The 18,362-nt window shown below is 37.9% G+C and overlaps 1 protein-coding gene and 1 pseudogene across 1 annotated transcript in view; both read left to right on the top strand.

The window, feature by feature from the left end:
• Positions 1 to 18,362, top strand: part of LOC116911743 (contactin-associated protein like 5-3) — an 820,968-nt gene that overhangs the window by 311,734 nt on the left and 490,872 nt on the right. The window contains exon 4 of the mRNA XM_032915729.1: positions 10,408 to 10,555. Coding sequence (XP_032771620.1) covers positions 10,408 to 10,555 — 148 coding nt within the window. The remainder of the gene's footprint in view (positions 1 to 10,407; positions 10,556 to 18,362) is intronic.
• Positions 11,907 to 12,085, top strand: LOC116911868 (annotated as a pseudogene).

Here is an 18,362-nt window from a genome sequence, read left to right as displayed (position 1 = left end):
CTGAGTGAGCTAACCCAATCACAGAAAGACATACATGGTATGCACTCACTGATAAGTGGCTATTAGCCCAAATGCTTGAATTACCCTAGATGCCTAGAACAAATGAAACTCAAGACGGATGATCAAAATGTGAATACTTCACCCTTCTTTAAAAGGGGAACAAGAATACCCTTGGCAGGGAAAGAGAGGCAAAGATTAAAACAGAGACTGAAGGACACCCATTCAGAGCCTGCCCCACATGTGGCCCATATATATATAGAGCCACCCAATTAGACAAGATGGATGAAGCAAAGAAGTGCAGAAGTGTAGATCGCTCCTGAGAGACACAGCCAGAATACAGCAAATACAGAGGCGAATGCCAGCAGCAAACCACTGAACTGAGAATAGGACCCCTGTTGAAGGAATCAGAGAAAGAACTGAAGAGCTTGAAGGGGCTGAGACCCCATATACAACAATGCCAAGCAACCAGAGCTTCCAGGGACTAAGCCACTACCTAAAGACTATACATGGACTGACCCTGGACTCTGACCTCATAGGTAGCAATGAATATCCTAGTAAGAGCACCAGTGTAAGGGGAAGCCCTGGGTCCCTAAGACTGAACCCCAGTGAACTAGACAGTTGGGGGAGGCGGCAATGGGGGAGGGGGGGGGGGAACACCCATAAGGAGGGGGAGGGGGAGGGGGATGTTTGCCCGGAAACCGGGAAAGGGAATAACACTCGAAATGTATATAAGAAATATTCAAGTTAATAAAAAAAAAAAGAGTACAAAATGGAGGAACCTCTGTACTTTCTCTTTCTTCCTTTCTTTTCTTCCTTCCTTCCTTCCTTCTTTCCTTCCTTCCTTCCTTTCTTTTTTCTTTTTGTCATACATCGGAGGTCAGAAGTGGATATTTGTGGTTTCTTACTGAACCTGTACCTCACCTCCTCAACAGGATGAGTAACAAGCACCAAGGATATTCTGCTTTCAGTCCCCAGCACAGGAATACATGTCCCCTGGGCTCAAGTTTTTACATGGGCCTTTAGGAGGGAATGAAGGTCTTCATTCTTGCACAGCAATCATTAATAGCTGAGGCATCTCTCCAGCCAAATATGTGCTCTTCTCTGCTGTCAAAATAATGTTGCCAGATATTTAATTTGGATTTCATTAATGGGAGCCAGTCCTCAATAATCGCAATAAACAGCTAAGGATTAAGTTTCAAATTTTCAGCAAGCTTGCAATCAAAAATTACTTTCTTTAGTGTGAAAATGTTTTCTGTCTCCTTCCTTTTTCTCTCACTGTTCTGCCATCCTATTCCAAGAATCCCTTTTAAACATTCTAAAACTTTTTTTTCCTTTCTGGTGGTGAGGATCAGTGCTTGAACAATTTATATCTTGCCAGATCCACCTATCTAATAAAGATGATTAACAGCTGAAATAAAAGGGAGAGCAAGAGAGAGGAGATTTTGATAAGCTTGGTCTGTTACATGGTTCTACCAAAGCTAAGCCAAACTTACACAGTCTCTTCTTAGATAAATATCTCAGGGCAGTGAAAGAACAAAGATGAGTGCTTTTATATTAGTTTACTAAAGAGTTACTAAGGAAGTTTCTTTTCTGGTCCAATCTAGTTGGAGTTTTGCAGACTTCTTTCATGTTCATCTCTTTCTTTAGGTTATCGAAGTTTTCTTAAAATTGTGTTGAAGATATTTACTGTCACTTTAAGTTGGTAATCTCTGGTCTCTCTACACCTATTATCCTTATTGGTCTTCTCATTGTTTCCTGAATTTTCTGGATATTCTGTATTAGGAGCTTTTTGCATTTTGCATTTTCTTTGACTGTTCTATCAATGTTCTCTATGGTTTGTTCTGCCCTTGAGATTGTCTCATCTATCTCTTGTATTTTGTTGATGATGGTTGCTTCTATGACTTCTGATCTCTTTCCTAAGTTTTCCATATACAGGGTTGTTTCCTTTTGTGATTTCTCCATTGTTTCCATTTCCATTTTTAGTTCCTGGATGGTCTTTCTCAATTTCCTCACCTTTTAGGTTATATTTTCCTTAATTCTTTAAGCAATTTTTGTGTTTCCTTTTTAAGGGCTTCTACATGTTTATCTGTATTGTCCTGTATTTTATTAAGGGAGTTATTTATGTCCTTCTTAAAGTCCTCTAATATCATCATAAGGAGTGATTTTAAAACATAATTTTGCTTTTCTGGTATGTTGGGGTATCCAGGACTTGCTGTGGTTGGAGAACTAGATTCTGATGATGCCAAGTGGCCTTGGTTTCTGTTGCTTAGGTTCTTGCATTTGCCTCTTGCCATCTAGTTATCTTTGGTGTTAGCTGTTCTTGATGTCTCTGACAATGTCTTATGACCTGTGTGTCACGAGTCCTGGGAGACCAGTTCTCTCCTGGCAGGATCTGGGTACAGAGAGCTGTCACACAGTGTCAGCTCTGGGCACAGATGGAAACTGGAAGGATCCTGTCACAGACTGCCCCTTGGTTCCTGTGCTTTGAAGGCTCCAACAGATCCCTCTTTGCAGAAATGGTTGGCTCACTTGTGTTCTCAGGTGTGTCAGCACTCCTGGGAGACCACCTTTCTCTTGGAGGATCTGTGTACAGCGAGCTATGGCACAGTGTCAGCTCTGGGCACAAACAGAAACCCCTCTTCCTTTAATGCAATGTAAAAAAGACAGATTTTCCAAATAGGTTCAATCTTCACATGTATATATCATATGACAAAGCTGCATACATGTTGCTGTTACAGCTTCAGTGTAAATATGGAATCAAACCTGGAACATGCTTGTCAACTGTCACTTTATTGCCCCTTATCTGCCACACAAGTGGAGCTGCAAAAACACAACAGCAGGAGAAAGCTTTGGTGGGGATCATTCAATAATTTAACAATTTGCCTTTGGTGTTTAAGAATAACTAGTTGACTGCACCATTCAAATCAATGGGTAACAATAGCATATGTCTATTTGGACCTTGACTGATATGGATTGAATACAAAGTATCCCACCTTAACCTTTTGTGTTTGATCACTTGCTTCCCAGCTGGTTGCACTGTTTGGGAAATTTCTGGAATCTTTAGGAGGTAGAGCATCATTAGAGAATGCAGGATTCTGAATGGTGGTGAACCTGGAAGCCCTACATGTGTGTCCTACTTCCTGGTCACACTCAGCTTTCTGACTGTGTATCCAATGTGATCAGCAGGTCTGTTCTTACTTCCATGAATTCCACAGCATGATGGACTGTATACCCTCCAACTCTCCATGACAGTAACTGTAACCACCTTATATTCCTTTCATATTTTGTCAAAACAGTAAGTAAAATAACTAACACTGTTGACACACGTGGTTTCTTTGGTTTCTAACAATAATTGAACCTCATATTCACACTTGCTATAATAACGAAGTTGCTCCCCTATTTGTACAGCTGTGAAGGTTCACATTGGGATCAGCATATGATGAAAATCCATATTAAAGAAGCTTCCTTCCCAGTCAAAGGTGATTGCTTATTAATATGGTCATGAGCACAGACAAGGTAGTTCAAAGCACCATCCACTTATACTTCAAAATTATTTTTAAATAATTTTTTTTGTGATTACACTTTGAAAGCACAAATATACTTATTTAGAAAAGAATAACATTAATTTACAGAGCATAATAATGTTTCATCAAACCTAGACAAATGGTAAGATCATGTGATAAATAATAATCACTTTTAATTTTATATTTTGTGGGTGTTTGTGGAGTAGTGTATATGTACATATGTATGTATTATGTGTGAATCTGCCACAGAATGTATGTGCAGTAAATAGTCAGTTGTCTCCTGCTACTATGCAGGATTTACCCATTAAGCTCAGTTATTGAAGACTGTACATATGGCTGTGCCCACTTAACAATCTCAACATCCCTCCATTTTCTATTTTTGAGACTTAACTTGGAGCCTGCTAATCAAATTTAGGTAGGTTCCTGACTTATGAACTTTATGGATCATTTTTCCATCTCCCTAGTACTGTGATTATACACTTCTGCTTTAATTTTTACATGGCTTTGAGAAATTAAACTCGGATTTTCATGCTTGTCTGTTGATCACTTTCCTGATTGAGGCACCTCCAAGCCCCTAGAACTAATTACCTTTGGAAGGAGACTTAGAGGACAGATCTGGAAGTGTCAGTTTTATGAAATCCTGCATACTCAGGGAAGGCTTGTTGGTTTTGATGTTGTTGCCTGGGTCTTAGTGTTGTTCTTTTAACAGCACTTCAAGTAAATGGAAGACTTAATTAAATTATTACCCATAATCCATATAAGGTAGGATATGGTTATATAATCTAGTCACTAGGAACATAGAGACACATGTATTAAGTGAGGATGGAGTTGTAGATGGTATATCTGAAACATTGCATATGATAAAAATTGCATGCAAACAACTAACATAGGTAAATTGCCAACAGAGTGGACCTAATTCAGACATCCATTTGGATTTCATTTTCTGAAATGGCTTAGAAAGTGATGGTCAGCAGAGGTCAAAAAATTGCAGAAGAGGAGTATATTGGCTAGGTGAGCTCTAACCATAAAAGAACATTGATGTCAGAGGATGGGCCAGGGATGGGTAGTTGTGAGGAGACACCAAATTCTCTGGAGGGATTTTTTTTTTCTTTTTTTTTTTTTTTTTTTTTTTTTTGGTTTTTTTCAGAGCTGGGGACCGAACCCAGGGCCTTGCGCTTCCTAGGCAAGTGCTCTACCGCTGAGCTAAATCCCCAACCCCAAGGGATTTCTAATGAGAGGGACACTGGTGCTGCACACGTGTCATTTGTGGTGTAGTTACCCTATCTGAATAGTCAGAGCTTAGGGTGTTTCCGAGGAGTAAATGGTTAGCATGAGTATATGACTCTTCTCATAGAGTTCAGCTTAGGTGTCATTAAGCCATCCCTACTTATGATAGCATCAGAAAACCCTGATAACTATTTACACATCATTCATAATTTTATATTTTGATAAATATACTTTATATTATAAACCAACTTACTATTCCCCCACTTAGCTCAGCCAAAAATGTGTCAGTAGTTTTTCTTTGTGGCTGAGAGCAGTGTCAACTCATTCATTCTGTTCAGAATACAGGACCATACATCCCATCATCTCTGGATTGTTAAATTGTACTAAATCAATTATACTTTTAGATCATCTCCAAGTTGAATCATATTAACATATAGCCATGTTAGCTAAGACAAATAAGACATATTTTTTCCTGAAACTAGTTCATTGTTCCTTAGTATTGAGACTAAAAGAGGCAAATTGCCATGGAAAAAGTGTTATGTAACAAAACATTTCTGGGTAGGCACAACACAGGTTTACTCATTCCAGATAGAAAATAAAGTTATCAATATTGTCCCAGGACCCCCAAGATAATGTTTTCAGCACAAAAGAGATTTATTTGCCCGAGAGGGACAAATGGAAGAAAGTAAGAACACATGAGACTGAGGAAAAGGGAAAGGGAGAATAATGCAGGAATGTTTTTCTCCCAGAGGACAAAGCACTGCCTCTAGCCAGAGAGGAGACAGATGTAGTGCCTAGGAAGATGACAGTTTATAAAGGCTAAAGGGGGAAATTTTTGTGTTAGTATGAGGCTTTGAATTTTAATTGGGCATGTTAATAAGGTCAGCCAAAGGAGGTGTTTGATTGATGGAATTCAATGTTTTCATTGGTATTCAGCCAAAAATTAGAAAGTGGCCAAAAATGGAATAGAGTTCGTGGGCTAGTTTTGGAATGTAATTTAAAGACAAGGCAGAGGGAATAGGAAAGAAGGGCAAGTCCTGTTAGTGTCCTGGCAGGGCCTTGTCTGTCTAGGCTATTTTCAGGGAACCCTGAGCAGTTCAAAGTATCACCAAGTCCAACTTGGTGAAATAATGAGTTTTATTGAGATTGCTTTCAGGAATATTGGTGAAGGGCTACTTACATGAGCTGAAATAACTAAAAAACAGCATCATCAACAGGGCCTACTCCAGCATGTTTGACAGCTCAGAGAGCCGGGAAACCTGGAGGGCACTGTGCAACCTATAGACAGCTCAATGTGTTAGTCTGTGTCCTTTCTATATTCTTTAGATTGTCTATACTTCTTTCAGGCAGCTTGGCTGGTTTCTGACCAGTCTTCTTTATACCTGTGTGTTTCTGAGAGTAACTGTGAGGTGTTATAGTTTACTCTGACAAGGAGTATCCCAGTCATTCTAGTCATTCAGCTTCAGGGACTTCCTGAAGGTATTTTGAGTTGTTTACCTTCCTGTATAAGGAGTTTTCTGCAGGATAGAATTCTTTAAACTCAGAAAAAAAATGTGTTACACAATAATAGGTACACTCTCCTCTCAGTAAACAAAATGCTGCTACTGAGTACATACTCAGACCATCAAATGAGGAATGGCCTTTCAACCTAAGTTAGCAACAGGTTTGTGAAATAGTTAATACTTTTCTCTGCATTTATAATGATGAAATAATCATTTGTACTAACAAAGAAAAGCTCAGAAAAGAACTCTGTTTTGATTTTCCCTTTTCTCCCCTAAAATATAAGGTTTTACAATCCTTGTCAGCCATCAATAAGCAGGCCAATTTCCTGCATATTATTTCTTCATTTTCATTATCTGAGAGCGTGATGGAAACCCAGTTACTCACGCATCCCGAAGAGCAGTTGGAAATTTGGAAGCTGGAGTGGGTTTTTTCATTTCAGCTTTAACTATGTGCTTTGCATTTCAATTATCCCATAGGTTATTAAAAGTTTCTTATCAACAAAGAAAAAAATGTCTTTATGATTAGCTTGGAGCTTCCAGTATTTCCTTTTCTTTAATTTGTCTGCTTGGAGAGACAGGTCTTTAGATGGCATTTAGAAATTGTTGATTTTCAAATGACTTGAAAGGGTCTTCAAGGGATCAATAAGTGTCTCTTTTAACAATAGAGAATATATTTTCATGGTGGTATTTTCCCTTATATGTTTTTTTTTAGTCCTTTAGGAATTTTTCATGTCTGTTTCTCCCTCTCCTTGTCTCTGTCTCTCTCTTTCACCCTGTCTCATCTTTTTGTAGAAGTATGTAATCCTTTGTTTCTACCCTACTTTGATCATTCAGTTCGTGGATATAGCACACACACACCCTTTATATCTATAATAAGCCTTAATCAGCACTAGAGCTAGGCAGATATTAACACTTTAGGCTATCAGATTCTATGTTCCTATTGGTAAACCCAAATTATTTACTATGGTTCTTCTGAGCTCCTCTTAACTCCAGTGGGCCAACTCTCAGGGCCACATTTTAATGGCTCATATAACACACAGTAGCTTTTCCTTCCTGCTCCACTTTCTTCTCCTCAAGCTTCTCCTCTGAAACCCCAGACCCAGGAACCATGAAACCTGCCTACATCTCTTCTGACCTTGAGGACAAGGTCACGTGGTGTCATTTAGGCCTAAGTGCAAACTTTCCTCTCTGGATCTTGACTATCAAATTTTATTATTAGAATATAAGCAACATCATGCCAACCCATTATATCTCCCTTCTTTTGTCAAATTAAAAGAGCTCTTTCTAATATAGTAACAAACAATACATAGTTGGAACTACTTTGAAACAATTATGAGGATTATTAATTATGAATTACATTTAGAAGCCCAGTCTGTTTATATTTTGTAACTTAGATGAGGTACTTTACCATTTGTCCTAACTTAATGAGTTTATAATTCTGTACCTAAATCATCTTCTATTTTAACTTGTATTAGCATCATAAAACCATCTTTTTATACATGGAACATAGTCTTTTTTTGTTGGATATTTTATGTATTCACATTTCAAATGTTACACCCTTTCCCAGTTTCCATTACAGAACTGCCCTATCCCATCCCCTCTCCTCCTGCTTCTATAAGGGTACTCCCCCCTCCCAACTACCTATTCCCACATCACTGCCCTGGCATTTCCCTACCCTGTAAAATCAAGTTTCACAGAACGAAGATCCTGTCCTCCAATTGATGAAAGACAATACTATCCTCTGCTACATATGCAGCTGGAGCCATGGATCCCTACATGTGTATGCTTTGATTGGTGGTTTAGTCTTTGGGAACTTTGGAGTTCTGGTTTATTGATATTGTCATTCTTCCTTTGAGGCTGCAAACCTTTTCAGCTCCTTTAGTCCTTTCTCTGACTCCTCCATTGGAATCCCCAGTTCAATGGTTGGCTGCCTCCATATTTGTCAGACTCTGGCAGAGCCTTTCAGGAAACAGCTATAACAGGCTCCTCAGCATGCACTTCTTGGAATCCATGTTATTTTCTGGTTTTGGTGGCTGTATATGGGATGAATCCCCAGGTAAGGCAGTCTCTTGATGGCCTTTCCTTTAGTCTCTGCTCCACACTTTGCCTTCATATTTCCTTTAGGCAAGAGCCATTGCTGGTTAAAGATTTGGAGATAAGTGGGTGGCCCCATCCCCCAACTCCGGGCTTTGCCTAATCTCTGGATATGATCTCTACAGGTTTCCACTCCCCTTTGTTGAGCATATAGGTTCCTGGGAGACCATTGCTTTCCTGGCATTAGGGAATTGCTGCTGGCTACCCCCAGGTTCCCATCCCCGATTGCTAAGCACCTCTGTTCAAACTCATTACCCTCAGTGTATCATCCTCACCTCCTCCCATACCAGATCCTGGACCACTTTTTCCACCACCCCTCCTCTCTTCTTCCCAAGTCCCTCCCACACTCTACCTCCCATACGTATATTGTTCCCCCATTTAAGAAAACCAAATTGTGTATATGAATGTCTGCTTATGAAGCATATATTCATGTGTGATATACGTGCATATTTGTGTACAGGTGAGTTTGCCTCTGTGCACATAATATGTTCATGTATTCTCTTTTGTTCTATCATTATCTACCTTGGTCATTTCAATCAGGCCCTCTTGCTAAACTATGTTTATGGATTTTGACTAGGGTGATGTCCAGCAAGTCCTGGCAGCTTTATTATATCTTTCCTCTTTTCTCATGGGATTATGATTATGCACAAGACTATGCAAAGCTTATAGTGTGCATACTGGATTATAAATATTGTTGTTCATGCTTGGACAAAAAGTATTCTTTTTTAAATAACATCTTAATTTTTAGTTTTAGAACTTAATTATAATTATATCTCTCCATCTCATATTCAATTTACAACCTTTTTCTATAAATTGTATAAATATATGTGCATATATATACTGTATATATATATGTGTGTGTACATTATATATAATATATGCATATATGTGTGTCTACATGGGTATTACATAAAACCTATTCACTCTGTGCTGATAATTTGATAGTGAATAACCAATTGGTGGGTACTTCCCAGCCGAAGAGTACTTCTACTGTTCTTAGCATTACTTAGTTCCTTGTCTAGGGTTGAAGTTTTGTGAAATTTCCCCTTCCATGTTAATATTTCAATTGGTGTTGTCTTTGTTTAGGTCTCTTTTAGGATGGCATATGGGTGAGCCCCTGACATTCTTAGGAGTTTCAATCTCATAGGAGTCATTCTGTGCCTCAGATTCTTAGAATCTTTCCTCCATCTCTTCCATATCGATCCCCAAGGTTTAGGTGCCAGAATCCTGTTGAAGGTTGTTTTATTTTCTCCTCTAAGATCCCAGACCACACTAGATCTAGGTAGTGGGCAAGGCAGTAAACACTGCTAACCACTAAACCATCTCTTCGAACCATGCATGATTTCTTTCAAATAAACATCAATCATAAATGAACAGAAAAATGAACTACAAATATAGCTAGACTGTTATGATTGCTTTTTGTAAAACCCAATAATTGTGTATTTAGAGAGTAAGAACCTCAAAAATAAACATGGGGATTGGAAAAGTACAATCTTAAAACTTTGGACTAATTTTTAATTACTGAATGACAGGGTAATTAAACGATTCCTTATGTGTTTCCCTTCCTACACTAGATTTTATTTTTAGAATGGTAATGATATTAAATGCTTAGTGTAATAACTGTCATTAAATAACATTGCCATTTATTTCAGTAAAACACTATTCCTCACAGAAGAGAATTGTTGGTTTTCTTAGAGTTCACAATGAGTATAGACATGTGGGTAACTGGAACTTAATGTTGTTATTAACATAAATCTGTAGGTGTCATACATTGCAGCTATTGTTATTCAGAAACTATAGCTAGGCTTGATAGTAGAGGTACAAACATCCTAAGGAATAGTATTTTGTATGTATAAAAACTCTAAGGCCTGGGGAAGGACTGTCCACATTAAAATAATGTCAGAAAACTAGGGCATTTGTTTTTTTTTTGTTTTGTTTTTGTCTTGTTTTGTTTTGTTGTTACTTTTGACATTCACTGAAAGCCTGAGTGAAGAAGCATGCATACTTCTTTTGATATGGCTTGGTAATGTAGAACAAACTAAATTTCCTTTTCTCTTCAGACATTTGTAGGAAACATGAATGCTGACAGTGTGGTTCACCACAAGCTGCTGCACTCTGTGAGAGCCCGCTTTGTTCGCTTTGTGCCCCTGAAGTGGAATCCAGATGGAAAGATAGGCATGAGAATGGAAGTCTACGGATGTTCCTACAGTAAGTAACCATATAGACAAAGTCATACAGCCTACAGTTATATGGACTACCAGATTGATCATACTGAAAATTAAATTGTGTGTAAGTGTGTGTTTGTGTTAGTGTGTGTGTGTGTGTTCACATATAATTTTATAATAATATCCAATGTTACCTAAGGAGTTAACACACTGAGTCCACACACTTTTTAAAAACACAGTTATTTAGTTTTGTTTCCAACTACTGAGAAAAAATACCATGGAAAACTTTTTAGTGGAGAAGAATGTTAATTATTTCAGCTCACAAACACAGGTTACAATACACTATTACTGGTCAATCAAGGTGCCAGAAAGTTAAGGAGTCACATCACATCAACAATTAAGAGCAGATAGCAATGAATGTATGCCCACATGCTAATATCCAATTGTTTCATGACTTCTGTCGATTCAGGATTCAATGCTCAGACAGTGGTGCCACTCAAAGTGGGTATATCTTTCATTTATTCAAGGTCATTCTCTCATAGACATGTCCACAAGCCAACCTAATCTAAACAATCACTTACTGAGGTTCCCTTCATGGATGACTTCTTGCTTTCATGTTGGCAATTAAAATTATCACAAGAGTTCAGTGAATTACTGCTTTGGGTCACCGAAGGACTTCACATACACCTAGTGCAAAAGAACACTTGTCTCAAAAGAATTTGAAATGCTTAATAAAAATGCATTTGTTTCTACATTGTAATATTCTCTAAAATGAGATTTCTTGGAGGAAAAATACAAAACTATCTAATGTCAATAGTCCTTAGGTAAACTATTAGCTATGGTGGATCTGTTAGAGAAATGAAATCATAAGAGAGAAGATTGGTTGGGGAAATGATTGCTATTTGTCATGAACAAGCACTTTCAGAAAGAGTATGATCTACAAAGGAAGCATCTACAGCCTATCCAAGAAAGCGCTTTTGTCACTTGCATGTATGTACCCTTAATTTTCTCTGTACCTTGTCCCTCAGTGAGGACAATTTGTCACGGCTGGGATTTTTTTTTTTTTTTGAGGTTTGCTGACTTGTTAAGAAATTTTCATGATAGAAAAATCTCTGAGAAATCTTATTTATGTTATTTATGAAGCCATGTATTTATGTCTCATAATTTCACTTACATTTGCTTGTGTGTATGCGAGTGTGCACACGTGCCTGCTCATGTGCATACAAGCTTGCATGTGGATATCAGAAGACAAAGTTGAGGAGCCTTTTTTAATTATGTGAATGTTAAGCAATGAGCTCAGGACACAAAGCTTGACAGCAAACATGATTAACCCCAAAGAGTTATTTGTTAGACTTGATATAAAGATTTTATTAGTCTTTAAAATATCTCCATATAGCTTTGCGCAGTGGCAGTATCGTAGCCAATGAGGTTTATCCGAGGCGCGATTATTGCTAATTGAAAACTTAAAATATCTCCATATCTCCTTCTAAGACTGAACCCCTGTGAACGTGATTGTTGGGGGGAGGGCTGTAGTGGGGGGATGATGGGGAGTGGAACACCCATATAGAAGGGGAGGAGAAGTGGTTAGGGGGATGTTGGCCTGGAAGCCGGGAAAGGGAATAACATTTGAAATGTAAATAAGAAATACTCAAGTTAATAAAAAAAATAAATAATATAATAAAAAATAAAAAATAAAAACAAAAAAACACAAAAAATTTCTCCATATCTTAGTTTTTCCCAAAATTGATATTTTTCATTATTTTTTATGTATTTTGGTTGCTTACCGCTATGCCAAGCCAAAGGATCATGGTTTCAGTTAGATTAAAGCTGTTCCTTTATGTGTATGCAGGTATGGTTATGCACTGGTGCACATGTCTCTGCAGGATTGCCCATTATAGGCATGTGTGCAGAGGCTAGAAGGTAACTTCAGCTAATTTCCCACAGGTACTGACCACCTTGCTTTTGTGAGACAAGGCCTATTTCTGGCCTCTGGATTGACAATTGGGCAAGGTTAGCTCTCCAGTGACCCCAAGGATTTTCTTGTCTCCCCAATGTTGAGCTCATAAGCACTTACCACAACTTTAAGCTTTCTCACACTGGATCTGAGGATCAACGTACTGCTCATATTTACAAAGAAATTTACCAACAGAGATATCTTTCCAGTCTATTAACGGTATCTTTGAGCAATATTTTAGTTTTATCCAATGATGAACTATCATAATCTATGCCAAAAAATCACCTTCCACATAGAAAACATATTGCATTTTTTAAATGTGGAAACACATCTACAGATCAGTTAATGCCCAAATCTAGTTCAATCCAATAAGACTTTGAGGAAAGCCAGGCCTTCCTTCTTCATTGCAGACACTCCTATATCTGGTGAGTTATCTAAAGAGATAGAATTGCTTCAGTAAGACTGGCCAACAATGTGTATTCGTCACCATAGGAAGAAAAACCTCTTTTCAATGTGATGCATTGCATTAACTTGTGTATTACTTTTGGCCAGTGCATGACTTCTTAGTCTTTACTTTCTCATTTTTGGAAAGGACAGTCTAGATCTTGCATGACTGGCAAATCTACTAAATGAAGTAAATATGTACTAGCAATTCCTAAGGATAGTTTGTTTAACCTAAGGTATACACAATATCTCCATAAGCCATTGCAAAATTGTGAGAGAATGTGGAAGGCATTATTTAGTTCTGTCAGTTATTTTGGTGTTTTTAATAAGCAATAATCATGGTATTGGAGGGCTAGCTCAGTGGGTGAAAATGTCTACTATGTAAGTGATCCCACTTGAGTTTGAACCCATGTCAAAAGCCAACTGTGAAGGCCTAGGTATGTAATACCAGCAATCCTACAATGTAATTGAAAACAGAGAAAAATACCTGGAAGCTCATGAGCCAGATCAGTTGGAGCACATGTATAGGAGGTAGAAACAATTAAACAGAAGGAGCCTGACTCAATTAAATATGGAAGGAAAGAAGTGACTCTTTAAAGTTCATTTCCGAAGTCCACTTTATCCAAGAGCATATGCCTACCTATAAGTACACACACACACACACACACACACACACACACAGAGAGAGAGAGAGAGAGAGAGAGAGAGAGAGAGAGAGAGAGAGTTTATAAATCATACAACAAAACCAAACTGAAATATAAGAGCCTATCTCTAATCTGAATGCATCTTATGGTACACTTTATATTTTCTTTCATTATCTTACAGTATTAAAGAGAATCCACCAAGATATTTATACAACGAATAAAGATTTTTATATCTATGACTAGATTTTATCTGGAAATTAAAATGCAATCATAACAATGATCCAATGAAGCAATCATAACAGAGGTATAATAATATCTTATAATGAAAATCTAATGTATGTTTTATTTCTTTTAATGGGAACAGAAACGATTATGAGCTGTTATTGCTACTTTAAATCTGCTTATTCAATACATGTTGGAGATGCTAAGAATATCCCTGGTATTTGGAGAAGAGATGAAATAGTCAGTGAGCGTACCTTCTTTGAAACTTCATTTGATCTTCTTCCAAAGTTATCTTGAATTTCTGCTTCTCCATCTGTGAAATGGTTGTGACAATTCATGGGCAATGTAATTAGTATTGCAAATGTCCAGGAAATTTGGTTGATTTCTCTTGTATGAACAAAATGTTTCTGTTGATATGTGATGATTGTGTTAGGAAAAAAGCCTGAACCATTATACCTGGTTGAGTCTACCCTCAATGAAGGAAACAACTCATTGTTCTGCGAACCAGGAATTAGAAGGGATACTGCCTCCACCTCAGGTCATGGCAAACATGAAAAATGTGAATAGTAGTTCTCAACATTCTAAAGCTCTGACCCTTTAATAAAGTTCCTCATGTTGTGATGAACACCAAGCATAAAATTATTTCTTTTGTTGCTACTTCATAATTATATTTTTCTACCGTCATGAATCATAATCTATGTATCTTATATACAAAATATCTGATATGAGAACCATATGAAAGGAACATTCTACCCCTAAAGGGATTATAACTCATGGGTGGTGAACCACAGTTCTGGAGGGAAGTCACTTTTTGACCCCGCCAGTGGGGACACAGTTATTCAGGGTCCCGAAGAGACTTTCTACCTGTGGGCCAAATGGGGGTGGAGAGAAGAAGGAAACCAAGCAAAAGTTCTGTTGTCAAGGTCTCGTTTATTGGAATGAATGTTACAACTTTTAAGGCTTTCAGGTAGGGGGAGTGACTTTTGTGAAACATGAAGGAGGGGGAGATGAGGGTATAGGCAGTGATAGCTGGAGACAAAGAGGTCAGGCAGTAGATGACGAGGTCAGGCAGTAGAGACACCGGGTGTTGACTGAGGAGATAACTGATTTTTGCTTAGGCTGAAGCATCCCATGAATGTTATCTTCCTGTGCCGTAAATTCATGGGAGAGGCTGTTAGAGGAGTATGTGTGGCCAAGAGTCACGTAGCCACTTTGAGCTATACAGTCACAATACAGCCAGGCCCAAATCCAATACGGCTCCCTACAACTTTTGAAGTATGAATGGACTCATAACACCTAAAGTTGGGGCAGTTATTATGACAAGTAGATCAGCAAATATCACTATTATCCACAGAACTTACCTAGACTCACTATTTGTTTTATGACTTTTCATAGGGATATGTAAATATATGACCATCCCAGACAGCTCATTGACAAAAATCCAAAAATAGATTTACCGGAGCACAATTTTCAAAGCCCTTGAGTTTATCATGATAACTTATGAAGCATGGATGAAGAATTAATTGAGCAAGCATAACTTATCACCATATTGCTTTTGCATCACCAAAAACCCCATCCCAGCATAGGCTGCAAATTTTCAAAGCTATATGCCTGGAGTTCTCTGCACAACACATAGGCAGCTGGATAGTTCAGAAAATTATCTCTCTACAACACCCACTATTGTTTATATAACCTTGGAGAGGGGCTTATGAATTTTATGCATTTAGGACTTTCTCGAAAGTTAAGAGTTATTTACTTCTTCAGTCTTAGAGAGACTTCCAGGATAAAAGATAACATCTTATGTCTTATATATTTAAGACAGTATTATGCTCTGAGTCTATCTCATACATTCTTAAGTTTTTTCTGTTTCCATGTACTGTAAGCCATGAAAATTAGGAAGCAAGATGATACAGACATTCCATATACAGCTGAATACTAAGACATTGTCAGAACATGGAAAAAGTTATTCAGGCTATCCCAAACAAAGTCCCCAAAAATTTATTCACACCAGTCTTTATGTCATCATTATCTGCCACACAAATTTATTTTTTCCACTTGACAGCTCCTTTGGGTTCATAGTGAGATGAGATGATACTGAGTGAATATTTACAGGTAGGTAGGTGTCTATAAGTCTGTAATTCTCATTGTGACTGTAGGTCAGGCTTCTGAAGGCCACATCAAGCAGTCAATGGAAATATAATATATGAAAGTCCGGAATTTGGCCTGAACACACCATCTAACAAGCTGCAGAATCAGAGTGAAACATTTATATCTGTTTCTCTACTAGAAAACTTCAGGAAGGTAGGAATGAAGGGAAAACAATGAAACTACTAGAGAAAAGGAGCTTCTAGAATGCAGAACTTCGCTGAACAATTCAGAGCTTCAAAGATTTCTGGTGGTCAATGACACTCTAATGTATGACCATGAAAAGAAATAGAAAGTAAAAAATGCTAGAAAAATTGTGCATGTGTGTGTGTGTGTGTGTGTGTGTGTAGGTGTCTGTCTCTGTGTTAAACATTTAGTTTTTAAACAAGTGAATCACACTGCATAATTCCACAGAGAAGTAAAACTTACAGTTTCTATGTTTAACTTACTTAAGAACTCAGCTTTTTCTTAGTCTTCTGTGACTTGCAAAAAAATGAAATTCATACTTGTCCAACTGTTTTCCTACAAAACACACAGAACATGGCCTGTTCAGTGTCAGATTCTACTAAAAATTTATAATTTTCACATTTCCAGTATAGGATTGTGGTAAGACAATAGATACTGGAGACAGCAGTATCAATATTAACGTATGAATGGAGCCAGTTGCCAGAGAAAGACTGTAATCCCTTCCTTGCCCAGCCTTCATACAGCTCAAGTATGTACATTTGTCAGAAAAGTTCATGCCACATAAAAGATCATGCCATATAACCATGTAGTTAACCTATAAAGAGGCATGTGACCCCTGGCCCAGGGCTTTTGAACACACACTTTCCCCTCTGCTCCTCATGATGGCCCACTCTCATCCTCAGGAATGCTTTCCCTTTCTCAAAAAGCTGCTCCTACTGGTCCATCCTAATCCTTTGTCCTGAGACACAAAAACTTCGGATCAGGAGTCCTCAGATCTCAGACTTGCACCTTTAACAGGATGATGTGGGAAAAGATTAACACAATATTGGTTAGTGATAGTCTAACGGAGTGGAGTTTTTTATGCTGTGAAAATGTAAATGCAGTATAAACACAGTATTATCCCATGGAGGTGAGATTGATGTTCCTCTGAATAAATGTTGATTTTCAGTCACTGCTTAGGTAATCACCCATTGAACTGTGTTTCTCAGACTGTGGGAGGTAAACATGCTAGAAAGCAGAGTTCTTGCTGCCCATCATCTAATATGATCACTGAGCTTCATGTGTTCATTTTCCTTTTACCCACAAGCCAACACTGTGATAAAGGTTCATCTCTTCTCAAATGTATCATCCAGGAACTGCATACTGAAGCTTCCTTTGCACATCTGGTTCTTACTTTTCTTTCTGAACCTGATCAGTCTCTCTATGTATATACCCAACTTGCATTCATCTTTCCTAGCACTGATGAGTGTTATATAGTTGTTCTGTGCATTGTAGGGCATTAAAGCTTCAAGTGCTACTACCCTGGCAGAGTGACAATAATCAGAAGAGAACAGGAATTCACAGAATGCACAGCTGCACGGGTGAAATATTTCAACAGCACTATCTAAAGCTGCTGGGAACAAATTTCAGTAAGAAGCTTAGACACAGCCTGGCACACAATGACCAGTAAAACTTAACACCAGGGAAAAGCAATGCAATTTGGGGGAAGGTGCATGGCCATCTAATAGAGTAACAGTTCATGATCTCAAGCCCCTTCAGGTTAACCCAGTCACAACTGATCATCTATTTCATACTGATTTAAAACAAATAGTGTGTTTGGATATCTGATAAGGTGGTATGTATGTATTTTATTGCTTTATCAAATCATTTAGTGTAAGCACGATTCATTATTTGATTGACCATTTATTTATTTACTTGTTTATTCATTCTCTGATAATTACAATATAACATGATCATAAGTACCTCCCCTATGTTTTTTACTTCCAACATATCTGGAGCCTTTCAGTACTTTATTCATGTTTGTGCATGTGTGTGTGTGTGTGTGTGTGTGTGTGCGTCCACATGATTGTACATAGTATGGAGGTAGATATCAGATGTTTTCCTTTATTTACTTCATATTTGCTTAATTTTACATTTAACTATGAATATATATTTGGTGTGTGAGTATGTATGATCGCAGTTATCTGCAGGGTCCAGGAGGTGGGATTATCAGAATTACGGGTTATACTCTACTGTGAGCCATTCATATGAGTGCTGGGAACTGAAAGAGTGCTACTCAGTTGCCACATTCCCTCCAGCCCCACAAATACTTTATTTTTAAAAATAGTTCTCTCAATGAATCTAAATGTTGCCTTTTCAGCTTTTCTTGCTAGCTAGAAAGTCCCCAAAATTATACTACCTCTGTCTCCACAGTTCTGGAATTATAGATACTTCTGGTTGTTAAAAGGATGGTTAGGGATGTGAGTTCAGTCTGC

This window comes from Rattus rattus, chromosome 10 (genome assembly GCF_011064425.1).
Source record: "Rattus rattus isolate New Zealand chromosome 10, Rrattus_CSIRO_v1, whole genome shotgun sequence".
Lineage (NCBI taxonomy): Eukaryota > Metazoa > Chordata > Mammalia > Rodentia > Muridae > Rattus > Rattus rattus.
This window is presented reverse-complemented; position numbering and strand designations above follow the sequence as displayed.